Here is a 27,957-nt window from a genome sequence, read left to right as displayed (position 1 = left end):
CTGCTAAACAGTTCTCATGGTCTATTTCAAGGCCCAAATAATGAGATTAATATTTAATTACATTGTGTTTTGAATATTCTCGTGCAGCTGGAAAGCAAAGTGCTCTTGAATCATTGTTAACAAAAAACAAACAAATAACACAGAAACATATTCACTCATAGAATTTTTAATATGTACAGGCCACATTGTAAAACTGAAAATCCCAATTTCAAAAGCCTTAGCTGTGGATTACAGTGTCACAAAATATTCAACAAAATTATACAACCATATAAAAATTTAAAACATTTGAATGCATTGAAAATGTGAGAGGACACTCCATAAACACGTAATTGATTGTAAGACCAGAAAATTGAAAACACAACAGAGAATGCCAAATAAATACTGTACAGCAAGTACTGCATGGTACAAACCCCGCCTGCAGGCCAGCAATGTTTTTGACTTTTATCAAGCACATTTAGATATTTGTGTTAAAACAGTAACAATAAAAAACAGTGTAGTGTAACATAGCTAATGCAGGACATGTTTAGTGCAGTGCGGTATTTTTTTTTTTTTTTTTTTTTTTTTTGACAGACACAGAAGCTGCTCCTCCAATCCTCCAAACAAAAACAAAACATCTCAATCAAAGTTCTGACTGCAATATATGTGTACTTTGGCCCAAATCCTGATCAGACAAATAGCACCATAACAAACTAGGATCTTAAGAAGAAAAGCAACAGGTGCTACATTAATGGCATTGTGATTTTTGTCTTCGAAATGGATCAAAACTCAAAAAAATGGAGTATCTTAGTCCACAATACACCATCATAACAAAAAAAAAAAAAAAACCTTGGAAGATGACATACAGTAACAATACTGTGCTGGTTGTAATGACCTGTTCAATTTGGTGCACCTTTGGGTTGACTGAAGCCCTTTTAATAATTGGTATCAAAGCTGTCCATCAGAAAAACAGTCCATATGTGAGCCCTGAGCTGCTGTACTTGTACCTCAGCGAGTCATTCGAGTCAATGAAATCCGTGATGAAAGTTCCTGGAAGCTTATGGAATGCGTGTTATTGCCTGAAGAGCTTTATAGATTATGTTGGAGTTGCTATAAGTGTTTTAAAAGAGAACAAACTTAGAATAGAAAAGAAGAACTTTTATTTACTAAGAAATTTTATATTGGGTTAGATAAAACAGCTCTTTTTGCTGCCTAGACACCAAAATTCAAAAGCAAGACCTGACTTGATTACATTATTTGGCATTCATCAAAAGGAATCCAAAACCTTGAGCTCAAACAATTACCTGAGGTCTTTCACACAAAACCAGAGTAAACTACCTCAAAATCACACATATATCTTACAAAACGCGCCATATTTCAATACACGGTGTTGGTACAACTGCAAAAAATTCTCTCTTAAGACTTACTTTACAAAAATAAATACTCTTTTCGTTTCTTTGTAAAAAGACGAGTAGCCAAATACATTTCAACGTAAAAAAGGTAAAAATTCTCCTTGGCCATCTTAAACGTCTCACTATACACAGCACCAGTTCAAACAGTGTTTCAGAATTTGATGAGGCGGCTGAACTTTATACTTATGGAAACAACATGTTTCTGAAACCAGATCCTTAGAATAACAGTAAAAACCAGCCAAATAACAGGTGGTCACATTGCTGGTTGAGTACAAATGCACAATTTCCCCCAAACATCGTGAAAGACACTGTGAGGTAAAAATGAAAGATTTGAACATAATGGGACTATTTGGGCAGGTACTTTGATTAAATATTAGCTTCTTATTACACAAGTTTGTTCTTACCCACAATGCAATACAGATATGGATGAAATTTTGAAAAACAGCTAAGCCTTCGCACAAATTGGCTGTATGACGACAAATATCTAAACATGTTTCATAACAGATGCATATTAAGACCCCAAAGAACAGCAAACCTCCTAAATGCTCAATGAAATAAATTGTTCTCTTTCATCAGTAATAAATACGTAATTTAATAACAGTATAGAAAATAAAAATCAAGCACCAAGATAAAGGAATAAATTAAGGGAAAATGTCTCTTGCCTCATTTGAATGATACCGTCAAGCACCACTTAATGTCGGTCTCAGGATTCCCACTAGGTGGCAACAGAGGACCAAATATAGCTAAACTACCCAGCGCTCCGCAGCGAGCTATATAAAATATGACAAGATGAATACAAATGTCGACAAAAATACATTTTTTTTTTCTCTTTAATTTCTCTCAAAATGTGAGAACATTTTGACTGACAGGTAGTTCAAGCAGTCGTCCTGGATGAATTTTGTCTTGAGGCAGTTATGCAAATTTTCTTCACTGGAGGAATTTGCTGGGAAAAGTTGGTTGCAATCACAAAATGAGAAGACCAAAAAAGTCAAGCACCTTTATGAAATCAGTTCATCACTCTTTCTTAAAATGTGCATCCTCAAAGTGATGCGTTTCTGTTGTGGGAAGCAGCCTGGCGGCATGCTAGTCTTTACTTTTGTGGCGTAAACCTGATTTTGGATGTCATCGTTTTCAGTCTCATTTCCTTTCAGTCACCTTGTTTCTTTGGATGCATATTAGCAAAACTAGGAAACCACGTTGAAGCGGTTATTCAGATGATTCCTAAGCTTCGGGTTGATTGGTAGCTAATACCATGCTTTTAAGCAAGTGTGTTCAACCAAACACATTTTACACCCTGTCACCTTTAACATGCACGCTCAGCATCCCAAACCTTCTGCAAGCGGCGGCAGCCATCACTGGAACTACACAAAGAAGGGATTGTGTCTGCTCAATTTGAGAATCTTGCCCAATCGCTGCTTCGCCGTAGCCATACCTTTCTTCGGACGTTTACCTACAAGAAAGAGAAAGGCGCAAAAAAAAAAAAAAAAAAAATTATATATATATATAATTTTTTTTTTAATAGAAAATGTATTTATAAATAAACAACAACCAAAACAGAAACAAATAAAATAAATTAAAACAAATACAAACATAAATAAAACCAAATAAAAACCAAAATATAAAACATGAATAATAAATTAAAAACAAAAATGAAAACGACAACAACAAAACAAAAATGAAAACAACAACAATAAACATAAATGAAAACAAAACAAATAAGTAAAGAAAACAAAATAAAAGCAAAATCAAAAACAAACATACAAAACCAAAATGAACAGGATTGACTCATATTTTAACAGTGAAATATGTATGTTTTGTGTTAAAATTTTTAATGTATAGAGAAAATGGTGATGCTTTACCTTTGGTGGCCTGATTGCTGATTGGTGGGGGATTTGAGGCAGGTCTCTTAGACGGGTGCAGAGGTGGCGATAGGGATGTTTCACAGTATTGGTAGCCCAAAGTGGGGCTTTCCCCATGGGCTGGGGAGTGTGTGTGACTGCTCCACGCCTCACTGCTGCTGTTGCTGCCACTGCCCTGGCTGTCCATGAAGTTCTTGTGTTCCTGGATCCTATGCTTGAGTTTGGCGTGATGTTCTCCTTCTGAATCACGCTCCCGAAAGCCCTCCTAAAGATAATAATAAAAAAAGATTTAACCCAAACATTGGCCACTGGAATAAATGCAAAAATTAGTATCAATTTAAGTTTAAAATCAATAAAAAAAAAAAAGCAATCTCTCCTGTAAAGCAAGCCAGATTAAGATTGGGTTTACCTGTGATGAATTGCTGTCTGAATCCTGGTTCTCCTCTCCTGATGCAACCTCCTTTCTACCTGAGAACGGTAAAAGAACACATGCAATGGTTCATCAAAATAATATTTAATTGGAAAAAGTGCCGTTTAGCACTAAAAACTCTCATGAACTCTTACTGTAGTCAGGGGAGGGATGGTTGGTTCGGGACCACCAGGATTCCTGTGAACTGCTGGGATCTTCTGACGGGTGAGAATACAACAGTCCTGCCATAGACAGCATTCCCTGGATAGCATCCTCTTCTGTGCTTGGCGAGGTAGCGGATTCACTGCAAATACGATCGAGCTTTAAACCAGTACATTTCAAACACACACACAACCCTAAAAACCCCAGCATATCGGCTCTTACCTTTTAAGACGTTTTTCAAAAGGGTCAAGGTTTTGCCTGGATTGATGCGTATCCGTTGTGTAGCCAGAGCAACTTTTGGTCTTACTTTGGTCGTCTCCACTCCTCCTAATCTTTTCATCTTCCTCTTCCTCTGAAGAGCTTTCAGATTCTCCCTCAGAGCAGTTCTTTTTCTGCACGGATAGGAAAAGAGGATTAATCCTAAACTAGGACTCTATGCGCTTCCAGTGCATGAGGGGAAATGGCAACATACCAGTGTAGTGTAGTCCGCATCTGATTCAGAGTCCGAAGAGATGTCTGAAAGTACTGATTCTCTGTTCCTGAGATCTAAACTCTCTTGCTTATTAAAATCTGTGGACAAAATAGCTCACTATTACGGGCAGTAATAGTTTTTAATTATATTTTATGCACAAGCTGAGAGAATAACCAATACAAACTGCTGCAATGTGGTTTAATGCTAATATCTAGTGACTAGAGTACACAAAATTGCTTAAAAGGAAAAAATGTAATAAAATATAAATAAATAAATATTGCACACAATATTAACTGAAAAATATTTTAATTTAATTTTGTGTATTATCCATTGACTGTAGTGCTGAATTTGAGACTTTTGATTGTACCTGCGAAGGGCTTCATGTCTCTTGCTACATGATGCTGCTCATCCTCCTCTTTGATTTGAATGTCCACTTCCTGTTCTTCCTCTTTAGGTACTAGTTTAATCTTGAGTGAATCCATCTTCAAATCTCTGGAGCCTTCGTCTTCCTTTATCCTTGGTCTTTTTTCCCCAACATGCTGCCTGTTATCTCTGCGTGGACAATCAGATGGGGATTTAAAAGGATGTGCTCCCAAAATTAACCAAAAAACAACTGTTGCAATTGGAGTGCTAAAATGACTTTTACCTTGCATAATCCTTCTAAATTTAGCACTAACTGTCATAAAATCCTGCATGAGTCATTTGTATTTGGTAACATGGTGATTCATGCTAAACTTCCTTCAGCTCTTGACTAATGTGTGATAATCTTCATAAATTAATGCGGTTTACCTGATTATACGTCCATTGCACAGCACCAGACGCAGGTTGTTGTCCAAACTCCGCTCTGCCATTGCAGCTGAGGCCGTGCAGACCTTGTTGAACTTGCCATTGACCTTCAGGTTAAAGGAGGCATCCTAAAAGACAATAATTTTTTTTAGATGATTCTCTATAGATTAACAGTATACTTTAATCCCACTCACCTCCTCATAAGGACCCATTTCAAGTCTTTTTAAGACTTCCTGGGTGTGCTGCTCAAAGATGTCGAGGTTGGAGGGAGCTTTAGGGCTGTGAGATTGATGATGGTGATGATGGTGCTGGTCACGAAGACGTCTGGCTGTCCTGCGTGCGTGAGAACTTCTCTCGTGCGCCGACCTCGTGGAAGGAACAGAGATTCCTTGAGATTTCATTAGCTTGTTTCCGCAATTCCCATTCTGATAATCCTAGGGTGTTTGAAACAGCATTGTAAGTGAAATACAACAACTACAATATTAGTTATAATGTACTTTTTAATCTCCAAAGAACCATAACACTTAAGACTATACTGCAAAAATTTATTCATAATAAGACCATTTTACACTTTACATTTTAGGTTTCTTGGGTTTGCTATATTCGTTAGAATTTAATTAATAATAATAATAATAGCAATAATAACAACAAAAACAACATTTCATTGTGAAATTTTCACATTTATTTTTATTTATTTACTTATTTTTGTTCAATAAGTACACTATTTTAACTGATTATTTGATAAATTGCATGCTATTTTGTCTTAAATTAAAAATAAAAACAGAACTAAAATCGGTCATTTAAACACTATAAGTGAATTTAGGCATGAAAAATGGATATGATATATTGAATAATATTACTAGTAGCATACTTAAAAATTAACCTTATGTGAATGTAAGCTGATGGCAAAGATAATCTAAACATAAAAATATGGGAAATGAGCATGAGCAAATTTATTATTCTTATTATCATATAATAAAAGCAGCAACATAACTAAAATAAAAGCAAAAGCAAAATAACAACAACAACAATAATAATAATAATAATAATAATAACCTTCTGATTTATGTATTTATTTTATTAATTTTTTGTGGTGTTGTTAGGGTTTTTTTAAACGCCTTTTTGTAGAAACTTTATTTTAAAAAAGTAAATAACCTACAACATAAAAACTGTAAATGTATTCTTGTAGACTTTACTGTCCAAGTAAGCAAGTTTCAGTATGATTCAAGCGGTCTGGTTTACCTCAAGGTACTGGATTTCCTTGGTGAGCAGTTTAATGAGATGGTTGGGTCTGATATGGTCAGGGACCTCGCTGGCTGGCTCTGTGACCTGCGGAAGATGAGCACACATGGCAGACAATAAGGGGTTTGTGCCACAGAGCAAACCTCAGGTTCCCACCCAGAACCACTGACACCAGATACCGGCCCCTGTGGGATGCCCCTTGCCCTCATTATTCCAACAGGGATTACAATGTACAATGTGGTTTTAGAGTCAATTTTAAGTTTGCATTTAATCTGATGCAGTTTCTGGTGTGGTAAGCCACTATTTCCTTCACCTCTCTCTTTAGCCAGTTCCTCAGTGCAGTAATCAAAGCTTTCACTCCCTTGATCAGGTATTCTGGAGGCAGGCAGTTATCTTCCCGGGATTCTGACGGCAGACAATAAACAGACGATTAGGAGGGACACCCGGGAACGAAGTGGCAGCACGCCAGTGATTTAAGAGCTCTGTATTGACATTCTGAGTGATTTAAGATGACGTACCTTTGAGAGTCTCCAGCAGATTCTTTGCTACATACCAACAAATGGCCTCAAAATAAGGAAACTTAAAGAGGTCTGGAGTCTTCAGACGCCGCTCCATCTCATAGCACCTAACATGAGGACAGAATTAGTTACACTTGAGCCACAATATATACACAACTCAGAAAATGATACACTTATTTGGAAAAATGCAAAAAACACTAGACAGCAAAAATGTTTCTTTGATAAGACAATTTTTCACTGTTTTGGTTTCCAAGGTTGGCTGTATTATTAATACTTTCTTTTGTTTCACTTTTATTTTAGCTCTTGTTGCGGTTTTTATTCTTATTATTGTTTATTTAGTTATAACTGACAAGTGGTCAGTGCATAAAAGATAACTATCAATATTAAAGTATTTAATATATTTTGTTGTTGTTGTTGTTGTTATTAGTATTAATAATAAAATTTGCAGTTCTTTACTTCTTTTACTTTCATTTTTTGCTTTGTTGCAGTTTTGTTGCAATTATTATTATTATTTAGTTATAACCAAATAAGTGGCCAGTATAGTCTAGTCATCAATATTGAATACATTATTATTTTTGTTGTTGTTTTTAATAACTGTTTTCGGTCACCATTTTGTTATTACATTTATTAGTAATATTAATATATTAGTAATATTTTTCTCCAATATATCTGTCTAGAAAGAAAATGCCCCTAACAGAAGAAAATATAAATTAATAACCATTACTGTTCTTGTTATTTTATTATTATCAACATTATTTCTTCACTTTTATTTTTGCGTTATTGCGGTTTTGTTATAAATATTACTCAATATTATTACTACTACTACTACTACTATTATTATTATTATTATTATTAATTCCTAACAGCATATTATTATTATTAATAATAATAATAATAATAATAATAATAATAATAATACCACTTTATTTTTCCAATTAAATTTTTGCTTTGTTCCTCTGTTACTTTTGTAATAATAATAATAATAATAATAATAATAATAATATGCTGTTAGGGAATTCTTTTGGAGAAAAATAAATATATGTGGAAAGAAAACATGTATATCTGCTTAAGTGTAATTGGTTAGAATTTAGGAGACGCCATCGAAGCTAACAGACTTATTAAAAGCCACAGCACTTCATTTCTTAATTTAATGGCATCTTAAAGAAATGAAAGTGCTCACTCACCTGAGCTGCATGCCTATGTTGAGGTTGTGGAGGAAGTTTCCTCCAAAAGCCATGCAATCCTGAGAGGTGAGAACCGCATGGATCCATCCTGCAAGAGAGGTCAAGAGTGTGTCAACAGCTGACCGACAGATGCAGACATCTGGTCTGAACTGCAGCTGTGCCTTAGCAGACAGTGAGCCATTCATATCCGCTGTACAGCAAAGCTGGACCCAGAGAGATTTCACAAAATCCATTGAAAGGTTTTGGACAATTCAGATTTTGAGTTCATAGAAATGTCACTCTTAACACCTCCAAACATGCTTGTTCAACTAACAACTGTATAAATGCACAGGACTTTAGACATAATGGCAACCGAAAGTTGACATGCATTTGCTGGGTGGGCGATTCTACGGCTAACTGAGATCTGCTGAGCTGAATCAAACCCCAAGAGTGTTCCAAAACCACTGCAGAGCCCACCAAACAACCAGTCTGTCAACTACATCCACGACTTCCTGTCTACGCTCAAACATATAGGCCACATGCAAAGGGTGGAATGCATAAATATACGTTAGATTGAGGGCAACTTTCATACCGTAGGTTTTGAAGGACTTTTGAAGTCTGTCTCACAGTGGGGGACATGTAGGGTCTCACGGTCTTAAACCGGTCTGTTAGTGCCATCAACACAGCTGGGAACCAGATTCATTTAAGACCACGCATCCTGGCCTGCTCATTTTGAGTGTGGGGGTTCATAAAACATTCAGATTTATGATACCACCCATAAATATCCTGTTATATGACCTCATATATGATGAAGTCATGATGACGATACGCTACTGGATGAGTACTGTAACTCAAAAAAGGCTTTTGAGTTTCACTAATGAACCATTGGCACCAGATTGGATAACACATTGCTAAGATTCATGTGGCTTTGTGGGTGGTAAGAGTTTCTGCTCGTTCTTGCAACGTCTGAACTTGAAACGAAGAGCACAAATCAGCCCTGGCCTTCCTGTGGAACCGCCATTAAAGACAGCTGCTCCACAATAAGTGGAATACCAGTTTCTCTACGGTTCCTCTTGCGCCAACATCCGTGTGTCAGTAAAAAGTCTTGAGATAAACATAATACTTCCTTTTTCTCCTCAATGGTGAAGTGTGACATTTTTGCATTACTAGAAAATAAAATAATGACTGTTTTTAAGCAGGTTTTCACTTAAACAGTAGCCCCGCCCCAAACTCACACCATTGGTTAAGCCTGTTGCTATGCCAGGTTGGCTTAAAGTCAGAATGAAGCTGAAGTTGTAATTATATTTTCTTCCCTGTTGTGACATATATAGACTGAAACAGCTTCTCGAACAAGAAGAAAAATGAACGGTGTGACTTGATTTTGTCCATCGGAAATAGAATAGATCATTGTCGTTTGCTTTTACGATCTCGTCATAATACATAATACAAATTTAATTTATTTTAAAACACTGTTTTTATCATCATTTAATATCATAGATATATAATTAATTAATTATTTTTAAATTTAATTTAAAATGAATTTTTTTATTAAGATAAAATAAAATAAAGTACTAACCTGTCGGAATCAGAAGAGTTGTTCCCTGTCGCACGACACACTTGTAGCACTTGTCCACTTTCTCCCCGAAGAACACTTCACTCTGGTTTGGAGATGAACTCCACTCCTCATATAGTGCAAGGTTGGCTGGGGTCGGCTTTATCAAGTAAAAAATCTTCTCCCCCTAGATTTAAGAGAGTTAAGAAGTCATTTATTATCCCTGTATTGTAGTTGGTATCAAATAATTCAGCAATGTATTTTTGAAACAAACAATAATGTACAGCATCGTTCAAAAGTTTGGGGTCAGAGGATTTTTAAAGGGGTGGTTGACTGTTTTTTTTCTAGGCTTGACTGTGTTTATGGGGTGCAGTCAAACATGTGTTCATGCTTCGTTTTTTAAAAAACACATTATTTTTCACATAATTTACCTTTACTCTCTGTCCCTTCTCTGAAAAACGGCCCGATTATTTCCTGTTTTTTTGAAGCCCCTCCCTCAGAAATACGTGATGGGCTCAGGTTGGTTAGCTGGTCCAGTGTGTTGTGATTTGCTAAACCGCCTCTAGTGTGCGTCTAAACGTCCCGCCCCTCAGCTCAGCGACATGTGCTTCGGTTGTATTGTAAACAATGGCGTCGTCTGTATTGCTTATCAATTTGGGCCCGATTGAGATGCAGAAGATATTAGTGAAGAGGATTGTGCAGAACTTGTGCAAGCACGGCTCTTAATGGTATGTTTGTTTGTTGTTGGTTCATACTTTTAGATACGCTGTTATTTGTAAATGCTACTTCTTCTGTTAGCTTTTAATATACGGTTTTATCCTGATTAAAGCTTTAATACAGCACAGCAACCGCACGCGCGTCCATGCATAACACTTCTCATTGCTATGTGAAAATAAGTGTATAATTGGAACAGTTTGTTGGAGCTGATCTGACGATCTGAATATGAGAGAGAGAGAGAGAGAGAGAGAGAGAGGGCGAGGGACAGAATTAAGAACCGCTGCTTTAGAACATATGATTTTGAAACTTGTGAATCCATTAGAATCGTTAGAAGACAGAATCGAGATTCATATATGAATAGATTTTTACATGCACCCCTAGTTTTCTCTTCTTCTTCTTCCTCTAAAGCAGCACAACATGACCTTGCACCCTTCGTTACATGTTCCCGGGGGCGGGGTTTATCTGGGTCCGTGACGTAACTCTTTGTAGTCCCTACGAGCTGTTTTTGTAGGCATGTAGACATTACACACTAACTAACGTTAAAAAAGTGAAAATCGCAAATCAACCACCCCTTTAAGGCTACATTTATTTTATCAAAAATACTGTAAAAACTGTAATATTGTGAAAAATTATTACAATTTACAATAACTGGATTCTATTTTGATACACATTTTAAAATGTAGTTTATTCATGTGAAGGCAATACTGAACTTTCAGCAGGCATTCCTTATTTTGAAAACAGCTGTACAGCTTAATTTTGTGTAAACCATTATACTTTTTTTGTCAAGATTCTCTAATGAATAGAAAGTTCAAATGTTCATCACGTGAACTTACCCAGAGGACATGGTACCACACAGATGTGCCCCCAAAATCAATATGGAAGTCGGTATAACTGTCCTTCACACCCATTAAGCAGTACTTCTGCACAAAGGGCTTGGGAAAGTAAGAGTCATCAGGCCAGTAGTTCTCCACCCAAGACATCTTCTGAGCAATATCAGGAACCACCACCAGCTCTGACATCCTGAGCACAAGACATTTAAGTTATCATCAAAGTTTTCTCTGCACTCAGGAAAAAAACACCTTTGTGTTCAACATCACTTTCAAATAATACTAACTTGGTGTCTGAAAACTCCAGACTGATGACATTGAGGACTTTGGGCCGCTGAGGGCTGTAGTAATACTTCACAAACGCACTCAGTTTCATCTTGCTGTCTGCTTGCCTGGCCACATCGATGACATCAATCACTTTGTCGCCTCCTGTAAGCAAAAGGAACAAGTTGAGTGATGTGCATGTGTGGGCATCAAAGGAACAGAAACACAAAACAAATATCATTACCCAAACAAACTCAACAGGGATAAATTGCAATAATCAACATCATTAAATGGCCATAAAGCATATTTTAAATGAAAGAAAGACTGCCTATTGGCACTAAACAGTTTCCCAGGGCCATCTCTCCTCAGATGCTCCTCAGAAATGTTTCTTTACAAGACATTAGCTGATGTTTATAACTGTGAGAGATACAACTGGCAGGAAGAACATCAAAACCAATCAGAAAGCTGCTGGGAAAAGCCACAAACTCAAAGCAGGACAGCTGGTTCTTGTGTACACAAACGACACCCTAGTGTACCTAGCCAGAACCAGACTCATCCCACAAAGAAGACCATAAAGAGATCATTTACTGCTGTTCTGAGATCAGGTACATCAACATGACTTGTAACACTGCCAATAAAAATCTCTATTGGATCCTTTATGGATTCAGATCTGCAGTGGTGGCTACAACAAATATGGGTTTGATTTAAAAATCCAAGCACCCCAAGCTCCAAGACTGTAATATGTGTTTATACGTGCATAAATTAAAGCATTTATGCTATTAATTACTCCTTTTATCCAGTAACAACAAACATTTTAATAGTTCTGGAGACATAAAATGTCTTTTGATCTCAAAAGCACATTTCCAATGCAGCGTGGGACAAAAGTGGCTTTCACAAAAGCAGGTGGAGAGTGCGGTTTGTCATTATAAGAAAATTGCAATGTGGAAAAAAGCCACAATGTTCGATTTTGCTGGCTGGGGAGTCATGCAGGCAAGCTGCCCATTGAAGTAACTGAATTAGCCGGGCAGCTAGCCTGCAGTTAGAAGTCTGAAGTGCATTAAGGACGAAAGCTAGAGCTTTTAGTGTGAGCTCCAGACGTAACGTCACTGCAGTTAACTTTAACATTCATCAAGCAATTCAACTTTTCTTTTTGGTGGGCATATCGTCAGACTATCAACTTAAAGTAGCAAACTTCTTAAATTTAATTGAATTTAAGCTTTATCCTACACATGCTAAACAAAGTATCTTAGCATGACATCGTCACTTAGCAAGCCGTTTAGAAACCAATTTGAAACGACTTGACACTAAGGAACGTTGCTCCTATTGATGGTCGTTGCTAAAAAGTCACAAATTGCTTAGAAAACTGTACAGACAAGCATCTCTGACATTCCTCACAAATTCCCTGTCATGCATCTCAATAACTCATTTTACCAGCAAATCAGCATGTTCTTGCAGAAATTGGAGCGAAAATGTCAACAATTAACATTTTGTACTAACATTAGCAATGTGCTAAAATGTTTACAGAGAAAATGAGGGATTAAGAGGTTATGAAGAAAGAGGTTTTGTTGGGTCACACAATACAAATCTAAATATGTATACATAATATACATCTGAAAACTTTGGTGATATGACCAAAATCCTGTATCACGATATGAGTAATTTTATTTCACGGTAACACATACATATATACACACACACTGTATCACAATATAGGTATTTTTGATTTAAATAAAGTCTTTATGATAATAAAATGTTTGATATCATAGAAATTTCATAGTCACGAGTGTCAATATCACAAAAGAATTAATAAATTCTAATAAACTCAAGCTCATTGAAGACATGTATACAGTCAGTGATTAAATAAGAAGAAACTAAACTAAAAAAAGCAATAGTACAAAACTACAGTAGAACATGCTACATGCATTGTATAAGTAATCAAATGTATAAAAACGCTGCATATTTTTCACTGTGAAAACTAAATATATATTTCTTCTTATTAAAGTTACAAAAGTGATTTAGTCAAGGGCAGCGAGAGATTTTCTCTCTTTTGTTGTTTGATTGACAAGAATGACAGACAGCAGGAATATTAGACTGCTGTCACTTTAAGAGCTACCCGGATCCAACATACTGTTACACGTGTTTTCTTAGCTGTTTGCTTTCACTTAAGACCATGGCTCGAATTGAGGGGGGATGCGGGGGGATGGCATCCCCCTGGTTAAAAAAAAAAAAAAAAAAAGCATCCCCTCAGTAAAACCACCATCCCCCCTAACCATCCCCTTTAGATTAATAATATTGTGTAATATGTAAAACTTATTGCGCAAATTAAATGTTAATTGAATGTGTACCGAGACTTGCTACTGTCAATATATCCACAACATGCTGCTGTGAGCATATAAGAAAAACTGCTGCTGCAAATATAACATACATGAAATAACCCCCTATAGCATACGTGTATCACCTCGTAGCAGATCTATAAAGGTGGAGCTGGGGAAGGTGGAGGATTTCTGAAGCATGCTGCAAACTGCTACAACAAGCACTAGTCATATATTTTAATGTTGAGCAGAGAGCTCACTGGCTACCGATACAGGAGAGAACCAATCAGCTGTGCCATGTGATAATGATGTCATTAGGTCATAAATAAATAAATATATAAAAAAAAAGCTTATAAATAATAGTTTGTTTAATAAGGCAAATTTTCCATTAAATAAAAACCTTTTTGACAAATTTTGAAATCCTGTAAAATTAGCTACAGAACATAAACCCCATTAATGTACTATACGCCATTAACCGCAATGCATGTAAACAATACGTTTTCGTGACCACGTAGCACAGCAATGTACAGAGACGATAGTCCAAAATCCCTACCGGCTGACACATTTCTACCGGTTAATCGTGTCGGTATGAAATTGAGGTAAACAAAGCTAACTTTTGAAAATCAGTGAAGAAAAAAAAACAAAACACTTAGCAGGCAGCTAGCTTAAATGGCTAAATATATTAGTAGTGGCCCAAAAAGTGTCATGCGGTCACCAGAAGGTGTGGCAGTAGCAAACCTTTTGTCACCTCACTGTAAGTGCAATGTAATCACACTTCATTCCCAGTGGGCTGCAGGCTCCCCCTCAGGACCCAAATGGAGCAGCTGATCGCCGCGTGTATCATGATAATACATTATACACTCAAATGTGAGAGGTAGAGGAGTGAGCTGTAACCTAAACTTCATGGACAAAGCTCAGTGGGGAAGATATAGTGGCTGTGTAAGCGGAGACTGTAAGGACCAGACTCTCAATGGGATGAGGCCTGCTAGGCTGGTGTAAGGAACACCACTTTTATCTGCACTCTTATTTCATTAAGGGTTGATTAATGTTTGCTAAAAGGTTAGACCCATCTGACTCACCTAAGATTAACATCTGATCTCAGCAGTGGCTGGACTGTAATGCAACTCCATTACATGAAGACAACTCTTAATGGAATTAATATTTAAACCCATAAAGCACTGCTGCTCAATGTCTATAATGTAGAGCACAATGGGTAAAGGTGAAAGAAACAGGGTGAAAAGGATGATCCACTCTCCCTCCTTACCAACATAGCGCTCAACATCCTTGACGGAGAAATCCGGTGGAGGTAAACGAAGGCCGAGCCCTTCCATTTTGTGTACAGCGATGGGATAGCGGAAGCCATGCCTTTCCAGATATCTCTGGGTGACCTGACTGCCATGCATTTGCTGAAAGATCTCATCTCCACTGCAGATTAAAACACAGGAGAATTACAGATTAGCGAGCTAGTTTATTCTCTATTTTTTTTCCTTTTATGGTTCTTTTGCATTCCTTGTGAAGCTCCAAAGAGCTAACTTTTTGTTTAACTGAAGAACTGACTCTACACTAAACAGAGATTTCTAGAAAATGCCACAATAAACACTGGCTTTCAGAGAACATAAGCTGTGCTCATATGTATCGTGTGGCATCATGGGCAGCACCAAGCGCTGGAGTGCTTTGTCATGATGGTGTTGGTTTCCTACAGCTGGCACACGTACCTGGGGAAGGTCTTGGCCTGCAGCTCCCGCACAAACACAGAGGTGCCAGCCTGCACTGGCTTACTGCCATCATCTGGCTCTGTGTAGTCGTGTCTGTGCCAGTTTCTTCGCTTCTTCACTGTAAAATCAAGCAGAGAGAATTCAATATGTCTGGCCTCAGAACAATACCACAGTCATTACTAGACTACCACAAGTACATAACATCTGTTGCGCTCCACTGCTTGTTGATCACAACAGTTCAGCTGACTAGACATACTGTAAAACCTCTTAAACCAGTTACTGCCTCCATCTGATAATTAGAATTCCTGACAGGGAACAGAAAAATCTGCAGAACTTCATATAAATATAGTGGTAAGAGTGAATCAATAGATTCTAACAGTCCAAAAAGTGGGCACATACTCAGAGAGGGTCCATGGTGGACGTCACAGTTGGGACAGTGGTAAACGTCAATGTCCACAGCATGGTGCTCTTCTACCTCAACACAGCTGCGAGAAAATAAAAATGTAAATGAATTAATGATTTGTAGGCATTAAATATTTTTTGATGACACTGTAAAATCTGAAAACAATGCATCGTTCAAAAGTTTGGGGTCGGTAAGTTAACACTTTACAATAAGGTTCATTAGTTAACATCAACTAAGAATAAACAATACTTCTACAGCATTCATTAATCTTAGTTAATGTTAATTTCAGCATTTACTAATGCATGATTAAGATCACAAGTTGTGTTTGTTAACATTAGTTAATGCACTGTGAACTAACATGAACAAGCAATGAATAACTTTTTATTAACGTTAACAAAAATGAATACTGTAGTAAATGTACTGTCCATAGTTGGTTCATGTTAGTTAATATAGTAACTAATGTTAACAAATGACGCCTTATTGTAAAATGTTACCGTTTTTTTGTGTTTGACTGTGAAGTAGTTTTTAATGCTCTCCAACGCTTAATTAATTTGACCAAAAATACAGCAAAAACTGTAATAGTGAAATATTGCATTTAAAAAAATAAATTAAAAAAATTATATTTGAACATCTTAAAATGTCATTTGTTCCTGTGATGCAAAGTTGAATTTTCAGCATCATTACTCCAGTCTTCAGTGTCACATGATCCTTCAGAAATCATTCTAATATGCTGATTTGCTGCTCAAGAAACTCAATGTTGAAAACAGTTCTACCATGACAACTCTCAGAAGATTTTAGCATGGTAATGGATATGACAATGTTAATATATTTGGTTTAAGTGGATTAGATCTGCTACGCTGCTGCTGCGGAATTGCTGCTGCTGTTGGTTATTGCTGTAGTTGCAGACTATTGCTGCAAGCAAGTACAGGAACTTGCTACTGCCAATGCATACGTCGAAACAGTGCTGTGAGTATTGAAGACATACTGTTGCTGCACAAATAGCATATAAAATAACCTGTAGCAGATCTATACAGGTGGAGCTGGGGAAGGTGAAGGGTTTCAGAAGAACTCTGAAGGCACGCTGCAAAATGCTCGAATGTATGCTAACCAGCCTTTTAAATGTAAAGCAGTAAGCTCAATGGCTGCATATGCAACATGAACCAATCAGCTTGTGCCAAGTCATTTAATGCTGTGAATATCATCAGTTGCATTAAGAACCCATCAGCCTGCGCCATTCATTTCATGATAGAACTCGGCATTTGTGCTGCTTGATATTTTTGTGGAAAGTGAGATACTTTTTTCCTGGATTCTTTGAACATTTATTTACATTAAATAGAAATCCTTTGTAACAATATAAATATATTTACCTTTGAGAAAGGGGAAATGATTTAACCAGATTAAAAAAAAAAAACACTGGGTGGATTTTTATCATTATAGGGTGGTTGTGTACACACACTGACAACACACATTTCAGTTCAAACAACTTGTAAGTGTGCATGTAGCATCCGCTTTAATGAATCCTTTCTGAATCTTGACCCCAAACTTTTGAACGGTAGTTTATATTGTGCTTCTTGACTCAAATAAAGCTAAACATGACATTGTTAGGCTGCATGGTACTTAAAGTCAGTGCTAAACATAAGTTGCTAAATGTTCATCAAACAATACAACAGTGGCTAGCACTTGCTGAAGGAGCTTATTAAAACATTTCCCCACATCTGAAGTGTTCAGTAGCTTTGCCAACAAACATCTTATCGCTCAAGACCCGTTTGCCCCACTTCTTCATTTTTCCACTTCCAGCCGCACCCTCCAATTAGCTTAAAGGCATGTTCATTCACAGGAAGTCATATGACGAGCTAGCTCTTGGCATTGTGTGGAGATTCATTAGCCAGGCAGGTAATGAGGCCTTGCATACTTCTCTGGCTCAAGTTTTGCTCGGTGTTGCCAAAGAAAGCAATTTCGTTAACTCCTTGGTTTAAGTGTAACATTACCCAGAGTGAAGTGCTCCAAACAATGAGGGATTCACATGGAGAACGCTTGACTAGCTGGAAGTAGCCTGAAGTAGTCAGATACTACAATATAACAAACGATATGCAGGATATGCAACGTGGCTTTTTGAACAAACTTCGCAGCCTTGATTAGCACATATAGCACATTAAAACATTCCAAAACATGCTTGACATGTAATCCTGCCAGAGATTGAGCAGATTCTGCAGTGACCGAGGAGTAACTCCAGACTGGGTCATCTACGGTCGATTATGTTTAACCCCAGACAGGCCTGGCTAAACCAGAACTCCAGATGTGAGGTTACATTTGGTTGGGCTCCAGGGCACGAGACATGAGGTGAAGGGGGAAGGGAGTGTGTTTGTGTTGGAAACAAGTGTGGGAAACAGCAGCATTGAGTGGCAATGGTGTGTCCACATCAAAAGATGTAAATTAGCCTTCCTACTGGGAAAATTTGGGGTTTTTTCAATGTCACAAGAAAAAGAGATATTACATAGCCACATTATTAACAACATTTGCTGCAAAACAAACAAAAGAAAAGTTAATAAATTTCAGTCATTTTAAGCTTTCTGCAAAATGTTTAGGCATAAAGTCAAAGGATTGTGAGACTGCTGCAGAATTATGACTGACTTTTGCAATTCTGAGTTTCCTCTTGCAATTCTTGACTCCTCTCACAATTGATTTTTTTTTCTGCCACTGATAAAAAAAAATAAATAGCTAAATGTAATTGTGACTTTTTACCTCATAATTCAGATTTTTTTTCTTACATTTGCAAGTTTATATATCCCAATTTAGACTCCATTACAATTATAACTCAATTGTGAGTTATAATTATCAGAACTGTGAGATAATTACTTTATCCTATGGTGGAAACAAGCTTCCAAATACCTATGTATATGGTATTTTCCCCAATTAAAAAAATAATTGCATATTGTTCTTTACATAATATATAATATAAAAATACACAAATTTCTATCATACACCCCAATTTTCTGCTAATTTTTACTCAACTTCGATTTTACAAAAGTGCAAAAAGTTTTCATCCAAAAAAATAAAAATAAAAATCTCAAATCCCATTCACACTTTCACACAAGTCACCAAGATCGATTACATGCACCAATGGTTTTTGGTTTCACTGAACTGGATTCATGCTAACCAGCTTGGTTTTGAGTGGCATAAGGCTGAGAAAACCATTCGCATTATCCAAAAATGAACTAGTCAATTGTTTTATATAGAGAAAATGACACACCAATTGGAAACAAGTGCACCATATCAACATCTATGTACATTTTTGTCTTCCTCAAAGCAGCCAGAACAATCCGATCTAGCGGTCACTGCAAATGCTGGCCAAGAACTTTCCCTCCTTCGGTTTCCTTCAGACTTTCACTTGACGACCAAAAAGGACATGCAGGAAGTGACTCATGGACATCATTACATCACAGCGCCTCAATTCTTGACCTACTGTAGGACGAAACACCGGCTTTCTCCTCAAATCTGGGAGAAAGGTCTACTCCTACTCTATCTGAGTAATCTGTGGCGAGGAACACTATGTCACTAAAAACAGATCTGACTCAAGAGTTATTGAGCCACGATAACAGATGCTGAAACATTCTGTTGCCAAGCAGGATGGGTGAAAAGAACAGCGCTGGGTGGGAGAGAAAAGACTGCTTGAGTTCTGAATCTGAATGAGTTCAGGCCTCAAGAGAGCTTACATCACGAGGGATCGGTGGGTTGCTAGCGTAACAAAAAGATTCAGGCAGAAAGAGAGAATGATGCAACAAGCACAGAAAATATGAAGTGCAATATTATTGGCAAGTTTCTGCTGTGGAGAGTTAAATTATGAAATAATCGAGTGTTGTACTCAAATAACAAGTAACTGACTACTTAAAGAGATAGTTCACCTTCTGTTGCTGGTGCTCATTGACTTCCATAGTGTGGGGGGAAAAAACACTGTGCAAATCAATGGGGACCAGCAACTGAAGGTTGCTTTAATATATTTTTTAAAATAGTTAAAAATAAGTTTTTTTATTTAGAGTATTTAACTGTTTGTCTTGATGTTTTTATTAATGCTTATTGTTCATTTATACATATACAAATATGTAAATAAAACTTTATTTTTCCTTTTTAAATAAATAAACAAATAAAAGCAACAATAAGCATGGCATCAAAAACTTCAAGAAAAACAGTAACATTTTAAAATATAGTTAAATTTCATCGATGTTACTTTTAAATAATTAAAATTCATTCAATAAAAAAGGATTTACAACTGACTATTTTACCCTATATTTGTTTGCACATTGCACTATTTATGTGCCACTGTAAATCAGTTTAAAAAAAAAAATGATGTTCCATCTCTGTTAGGATCTTGTCTTTGAAGTCAGCTGATTATCGAGTGTTTCTTTCCTTCAATTCTGGTTTGGAAATACCTGAGAATAAATCTATCACTGTGCTTCATGTTCCTCCGTTAGAGTTTCCCTGTTAAAGCAAATGAGCAAGCCATGTTGTCACAAACAAATTCCACAAAACCTCATGAGACTTGCTAAACCTCAAGAGGGTGGTTCAGCGTAAAATAGGATAATAGCATTAAAGTATGAGAGGCCCAGTAACGGACTTGTTTGTTTCGGTGTTATTTTATTAATTTAAATCTCACCAAGCTATTGCATTTGCTCATTGTCAAGGCTTACGCTGTTGCACTGGTATTGCATGTTGTTTTGTCAGAAGTGGAGGGGGGGGGTCTTGACGGGAAACAGAATGTCATTGCATCTGTCCAAATCCTTTGTCTAAATAGGACACACATCACAACATTGAGATAATGTACTAGATCATCATATTGGATGATTGTTTGACTAAAAGCTGATTGACTTGAGACACAAACAAGCCTCTAGGCACTGTTCCATCAATATCATAAATCTGGGTTGTCCGTGTCTGGAAGGAAGAGCCTTTAAGCCCTAAAAAAAGATGTTGGGATTTGGCCTCAAAAGACATAAGAGCACACTGAGCGGCTGTGAAGGGCGAGATCCTCTTCCACGGTTGAAGAACGCTCCGACAACAGTCGTTCCTCACAGAGCTCTTATGACCTGCCATTTAGCCTGAATGGGGATAGTCATTACTCAGCGGAAATGTAGGCTTGATCAGGAGATGGAACAAGTCCAGGCAAACAATAAGAGGATGTGGCCATTTTTCTCAATGCTACGTTTTTTGGAGAAGTGCCCACGGGCCCCCCAATGAGAGCGCAACATATTTCTGATGGTTCCTGAGATAATGGGTGAGGGCTTGTTTTGTGCGGCTTGTAAGGTCAAATGCAGATCCTAGCAAGGAGTTTAATAGCAAAAGGTTGGAAAATGCTTGAAGGCTCCTTTGAAGAAGTCACCGCAAGTACAAAACCCAACACAACCAATGAGAACTCCTGAAGGCTTAACCAATCGTTCACGTAGACGGCAAGCAGATAAAAAGAGTTTCCATGGTGATGGCAAGTTCACAGGCAGAACTCACAGTATGTAAGCCATAGATCCCATTACGCTCTCAGAATCCCACTTTGTACTATGGTTTGAGCCTGAGGCCTCCTTGCCAACAAAAGCATGCATGAAGATATGGAGAATTTTGTGTATCATTCCATCACAACCGCTCTAGATTTGTGCTACTAAAGAATTAGGAATGGGAAATCAAAGGAATTTAATTATTCATAAAGATTCAGAAATGCTTAAATGGATAGTCCACCCAAAAATGATTATTCCGCCATCATCAGCTACTCATCCTCATGTTATTCCAAACCTAACATATTCAATGAATATGTAAAAAAAAAAAAAAGCATCTCAAAATGCTTTTTTTTTTTTCACATAAGAAAAGGAGCTATACAGGTTTGGATTCTTTGGAATAACATTTTGAGGGAAAAAATGTCTTGCATTTAATCACTTTACATTTCTACACATTTATTCCATTTAGTTTTTTTGCTGTCTCCATTTCTTTCTCTCATCATTAACATATAGCTCTTACATACTGTTACAGTTAATGAAGTCAATAGCTTAAATGTAGGTCTTTGTCGTCACAAAGTCAGAGTCAAATTTGCAAAAATTTGAGAAATTTGAACATGAACATGAAGGAGCATTTACTTTGGGCTAAGCATCTTTTTATTGGTAAACATAGCAAACTTGCATATTCAAAGTTTAACAAACTTGAATCCAATGCAAAATTTGTGTCGGGAAACGTTCCCCACATGAAATTCCAGATTGCATGGATTCCTATTCAGATGATCGCATTTCAACTGAAAAATCTGCCAAATAATGGTAAATGTGACCACACCTTAAAGCCCAAAGTATACTTTGTTTTTGTGTGCACGCTCGCGGAAGCATACAGTTGAACGCGTAGCCTTTTAAAGCATACTCAAATTGATAGCGTGCGCAAACGCAGGCTGTCGACACATGCGCTAAACTAAAGTTGCGGTTCTCTCATAACCTCCTCACACAAGCGCTTGTCGATGCGTGCATCTGTGGTTCTTGCAGTCTCCACTATTTTGTTCTTCTGTCTCTTTAGTTTAGTTTTCTACAGTAAAACAAAGCCTGGGCCACTGTTGCCACCTAGTGGAACTGGTTAGTGCAATACACGCACACTAATTTCGTGACGAAATTTGCATCACGTGCACAGCACGAGGACTCTTGCGTACACGTAAAAACTGAAAAATACTTTGGCCTTAAGACTTCAGAAGATTTTGAATATACCACATAGTAGTGTTTTCTAAAATTTTTAAAACGTCCATTTCCCGCGAACATTTGAGCGCCGTTGAGCGGATTCTAAACACAGATGATTGGCCATAGTGCTCACGCACTCAACAGATATGACTGTGATTGGTTTCACAGAAGGTTTCTGCTCACACAGAAGCACACGGGAGCATTTGAAAGTCGCATCTATCAGTGGATCCGTCTATGTGCATATAGTAGGGATCCGCTGATAGACACTGCTTTCAAATGCTCCCGTGTGCTTCTGTGTGAGCTCTCGGTGAAGAACGTGAAGCGATGATCATTGTAGCCTATGGACTGCTTTTTGAGCTTAACAACCCTTGGTCACCATTCACATTCATTGTATGGAAAAGAGCAGCATGAACACTCTGCTAAACATCTCCTTTGGTGTTCTACAGAAGAAAGCAAGCTCATACAAGTTTGGAATGACGTAAGGGTGAGTAAACGATGACAATTCTCATTTGTTTAACCTGCTGAAAGCCTAAAGTATAGTTCTATAACCTCAGGCCTGGGTGAACAAGTCAAAATTAGCTCATTTACTTGACTTTTATTTATGGGGTCCCTAATTATGAGGTGGAAGTGTAGGGTTTCCGAGTTGGACAGCAAAGCAGAACCTGACAGTGACCTCGTATCCATCAGTCCCAAGCTTGAGTTACTCATCATTTAGTGGACACCTCATCCTGTGTGACCTACAACACTAATTGCAAAGACAGTCCTCCTAGAATAAACTAAGGTTAAGTGCTTTGCTTGAGGGCATAATGACAGAACAGTAAGATAAAGCGGCTGAGCAGGACTGTGAGGTGAACCCACACCCTTTGTGTTAGCAAAGATCTCCACTGCAAAGAGCACAGAGGACACCGTCCGTTTTGATGCGAGACTGCACTTATTCGCTAAATTAAGCCTGGCTGAGGGAAGTCAGGGAGGAAACTGCGGGCAAAAAAAAAGCTCAGGCAACAGACAGTGAAACAGCAGGATGAGGGTAACGAAAGAAACTAAGCCTTCCCCTTTTCTACTTTGTCTCTTTGTGAACCCGACTGTCTGTCTTAAACGCAGACGAGCCCCTGAGAATAATGAGCACAGGAAGCTGCATTTAGCAGCATAGGAAACTAGGCTTTACTGCTTCAAACCCACAAGCTCGGCCAAGACCATCACCCCAACAAGAGCAGGGGACTTCCTCCAGACGCTACTGTGCTGCAAACTCTCACCTTTGTTTTGAGATCAAAACACAAACAAGACTGTAACTGCCACTAAAAACAGCATAGACTCATACGGTTTAAACAAGAGATTTACTGCCGTTTAAAAGTTTGGGGTCATTTTTGGAAATAATTACTTTTATTCAGCTAGGATGCATTAAATTGATCAAAAAGCAAATACATATATAATGTTACAAAATATTTTATTTCAAACACATACTGTTCTTTTGAACTCTTTTTATCCTAAAAATCACATATCATGGTTTCTGCAAAAACATTAAGCAGCTCAACCATTTTTAACATTGATACTAATGAGAAATGTTTCTTGAGCACCAAATCAGTATATTAGAATGATTTCTGAAGGATCATGTGACACTGGAGACTGGAGTAATGATCACAGAAATAAATCACATTTTAAAATATATAAAAATAGGGAGCAGTTCTAATAACATTCCACAATATTACTGTTTTTACTGTAGTTCTGATCAAATAAATGCAATCTTGGTGAACATAGGAGACTTCTTTCAGCCTTGGTTAGAGGCGATATTTCCACAGCTCTAACTACTTTCCCTTTTCAAAGCAAACACTATAACAGCACTTATTAGATATGACAAATGTGACAGATGACCACTGAGATCATCCGGTCTATTCATAAAGTGGATAATGGTCTTGAAATCAATAGGTTGGCAACCTAAAGCCGTTAATCATAAGCAGTCTGTGAAAAATCCATCTGACAAACAGCTCAAATAATGTTGTTACTAAAGACTATAGAAAACCGATATGCAGACTCTACTTGTTTAGAATCACGCAAGCCCCGCACATAACATGCAGGGAAAAAAAATAAATAAATAAATAGTAGGCTAAATCGAGGGAACGAATTAGTAAATCGAGCGCACGATTTAGTAAATCGAGGGAACGAAATAGTAATCGTGTGCACGTTTTAGTAAATCATGCGCACAATTTATTTATTTTTTTCTTGCATGTCATGTGCGGGGCTCCATAATGCAAGAGATTTTATTTATAAAAACACAGGGTGACTTTACGACCGGGCCAATCCTAGTAAAAACCTAGGTTGACAAGACAGAAGTCATCTATCTCTCCTCAGTGTTTTCAGCCTCAGAGGGACATTGATGAATGGGGCTTTGAACTTGCCTCTGGGCAGCGAGGCCTCCATCAATCTTTCCCCTCCTACAAACACACAAATGCACCCACGCACGTGCATCATGCATGCAAATACAAGCATTATTCAAAGGACGCAAACAGAACCACAGGCCTCAGAACTGATTAAGGAGGATTTGCTTAGGATAAACTAACCATTTAAACGAGTCATTAGGTAGCATTCCATTTCAAAGGTCACTGTAAATGCTGTCAAACTGGCCTGCACCTGACAGGTAAGGCATGTATGGGAAGTTTTTGAAAGAGGACCAGTTGTACAGTTTCAACCTATCAGGAATGAATATCAGGAGTTTCGTAATCCTCTGAGGCCTTCACCCCCAGCAGCTCCTGCCTCCCAAACCAGGCTGTGCATGGAGCCAGATAACAGCCAGGCCCTGGCGACCGGCTAGACAGCTTAATCCCATTGGTGGCAGGCAGCAGTGCCACATGGAACCTTTGAGTAACAGAACAAAACACATCAACCACGCATCCCGATAATATGATTATCCCGTGTTATCAACACACCACAATGTTATAATGCAGAGATATAAAACCCCCTTGGCAATTGACTTGCAATTCAAACACACATGCCTACTGCAAGAATGCTAGAAAACCAAGATAAATATTTATATTCTATCATAAGGGTGGGGAATATGGGAATATGAACGGTTTCTGATTGACCTCTGAAATGCTGTTATTTAGAAATTGAATTCAAACCATGGCAGTTCTAAGCTGCGTGATTTTTGTAAGACATGCATTAAAAACAGAAAAGTGGCCCAATTATATATAAAAATAAAAGTAATGATAAAATAATTTAATTAATAATTTATATAATGATAATAATAATAAATATTATTTCACATTTATGTTTTTATTTTATATATAAAAATGTTTAATATAATAAATTCAATAACAATATAAGTAATATATAAATAATACTTATAAACGATAAAATAATATATAAGTATTATTTGAAAATATCAAACTGGAGGTCTTGTGAAAATAATATTTTTAATAATTTAAACACACACACACTTCAAATGTTAATAATAATACTAATAAAAATATTATTATTAATTTCACATTTATATAAATTATTTATTCTATATATATATATATATATATATATATATATATATATATATATATATATATATATATATATATATATATATATATATATATATATATATAAAGTTGAAATATTTAATAATAAATGTAATAATAAATAATACTTATAATTATAATCAAACTAAAAATAATATTTTTAATAATTTACATTACATACACCATTAAAAAAAAAAAAATTATATATATATACACACACACACACACACACACATACATATATACACACACACACAAAATAATAAACTTCTACCTTGTCTATAACACATTTAATATACATCTTTTTTTTTTTTAAAGCTCGTAAACTAAAAACAAACGTGCCGCCCAGCTATTTCACACCGCAACACGATGTTCTCGCACGCTTTCCGGCAATATTTACAGTTCAAGCTTATTTCATCCCGAGCGTTTCACACATGTCTTGAGGTCCACGCTGCACACGTCAAACGGTCCCTGTCCCTTTAAGAGGCGGAACCGTATGCCCATATTTGTAAATCTGGGGGATTTAAATGCCCGACCCCTGCTGTCAATCAAAAAGACCAAACAATCACAGAAACCTTAGGCGCTGAGCTCCATTACAAACGTGACTTTCCTTTTTAGATTTAATACTCCCATAAAACCTAGCAAACCCCAAAATCAGACGCTACTTTCCAAGCAATCCGTAATGCACATTTAAAGCATTTAACGAGAGAAATAGGGAAGGGTCTGATCTCGTAAACTCAACCACACGTCTTTGTTTAGTTACCCCCACCGCCATTCCCCGTGTAACTTTTCATCGAAACCCCCCACGTTTCCTCACGCTTCACAGACTGTCCGCTGCAGAACCACCAACAAAGAAATAACCTGCATGTCACATACATTTAATTCACGAGCTACGAGCACTAAAACTCGCAATACATATTTAGCAAACCATGAAAAATAAAATAAGCCACCAAAATATCTATCCAGATGTTGTTTGGCCAGTCAGTGTTTATGTCAAAAGTGAATTTCTCACGGTCTAAAACTCTTAAAACTGTTTTATTTTCCGCTAACGCCTCTACAAAAGCAACCATTGCAGTTTAAAATATTTTTAACCACAAGAAACAAGATAAGTCTCGAGAAGAAAACATCACGCACGAGTTCACTCGAAAGCGTGCAAGTTTCAGCACCACATCAATCATGACTCAAAATCGTTGCTATTCCTTTTTAATCAGCTTTCTACTTCTTTTTCCGTATTAGCAGTAACGGTAGTAGCTATGTTGTTTTGAATTGTTTATCTCTCTACTTATATTAGCATTCCAATATTTGCTTTGACATGTAGCACGGTGCCTCAACTGCTGTTAAATATGCAATATAAATAAACCTTCACTTGACGCCTGACATACCACAATCTCACGTGCACTTAGATACTGACATTTATTTACTTTTATGTGACACAAAACTACATAAGGGGTTAATGTCAGCTGATGCTCTGCAACTCCTCGCCACAAAGCTTCTGAGAAAACCCTGCGTGAACCCATTTTTTGCAGCTCGGGTCGCTGGATTTTTTGAGAAGCCGCGGAAAAACAGTCAAATGTTACTGCAAAACAATGACAAAGCTTTAACCGACGGGTAACACAAGCGTTTGTGTTATGAAAAATTGCAAACGGGGCGATTAACGGTTGGAAATATTGACAAAGCAGCGCGTGAAATCGCCTCAGTGCGAGCGAGCTCAACGCTCGGCTTACTGACACCCGAAGTGCCGTTGGATTTCATATGCGGATATTTTTGTTGTGTTTCCGACGCAACGTGTTGACGAAGAAACGGTTGAAATCCTTACCTGCCGTGAAACCAGTCCTTACAAATATCGCATTCTATCATAAACCGGCTCACATCGTACGGCTGCCGGCAGACGCAGTACAGCTGGGCCGTCGCCATCTTCGGACTGTCCCCAAACAACGCAGCCAAGCTGGAATCGAGCTGGGCGGGGATTCATTTAATTA

At 37.3% G+C, this 27,957-nt stretch overlaps 1 protein-coding gene across 1 annotated transcript; it reads right to left on the bottom strand.

The window, feature by feature from the left end:
• Positions 1-150: 150 nt before the first annotated feature.
• Positions 151-27,953, bottom strand: kdm7ab (lysine (K)-specific demethylase 7Ab). The gene is made up of 20 exons (XM_058767616.1): positions 27,795-27,953; positions 15,786-15,871; positions 15,387-15,504; positions 14,936-15,096; positions 11,383-11,524; positions 11,102-11,288; positions 9,576-9,738; positions 8,021-8,108; positions 6,837-6,943; positions 6,632-6,723; positions 6,319-6,405; positions 5,271-5,510; positions 5,080-5,204; positions 4,658-4,842; positions 4,291-4,388; positions 4,041-4,210; positions 3,812-3,960; positions 3,657-3,715; positions 3,248-3,512; positions 151-2,838 (listed from the first exon to the last, which is right to left on the bottom strand). Exons 1-20 carry the CDS (start codon positions 27,890-27,892, stop codon positions 2,750-2,752), a joined length of 2,709 nt encoding a protein of 902 aa, XP_058623599.1. The 5' UTR covers positions 27,893-27,953; the 3' UTR covers positions 151-2,749.
• Between the last annotated feature and the right edge of the window lie 4 nt (positions 27,954-27,957).

This window comes from Onychostoma macrolepis, chromosome 25 (genome assembly GCF_012432095.1).
Source record: "Onychostoma macrolepis isolate SWU-2019 chromosome 25, ASM1243209v1, whole genome shotgun sequence".
Classification (NCBI taxonomy): Eukaryota; Metazoa; Chordata; class Actinopteri; order Cypriniformes; family Cyprinidae; genus Onychostoma; species Onychostoma macrolepis.
The sequence above is the reverse complement of the archived record's forward strand: the minus strand, read 5'-3'. Positions and strand labels throughout refer to the sequence as shown.

Excerpts from the sequence above, each read along its gene's own strand:
- kdm7ab (XM_058767616.1), bottom strand. The coding sequence starts at position 27,892 with ATGGCGACGGCCCAGCTGTACTGCGTCTGCCGGCAGCCGTACGATGTG. Across the intron at positions 6,944-8,020 it reads AACATAGGCATGCAGCTCAG|GTGCTATGAGATGGAGCGGC; the intron begins GTGAGTGAGCAC and ends TCCTCATGTTAG. Across the intron at positions 4,389-4,657 it reads AGACATGAAGCCCTTCGCAG|ATTTTAATAAGCAAGAGAGT; the intron begins GTACAATCAAAA and ends TTTTGTCCACAG.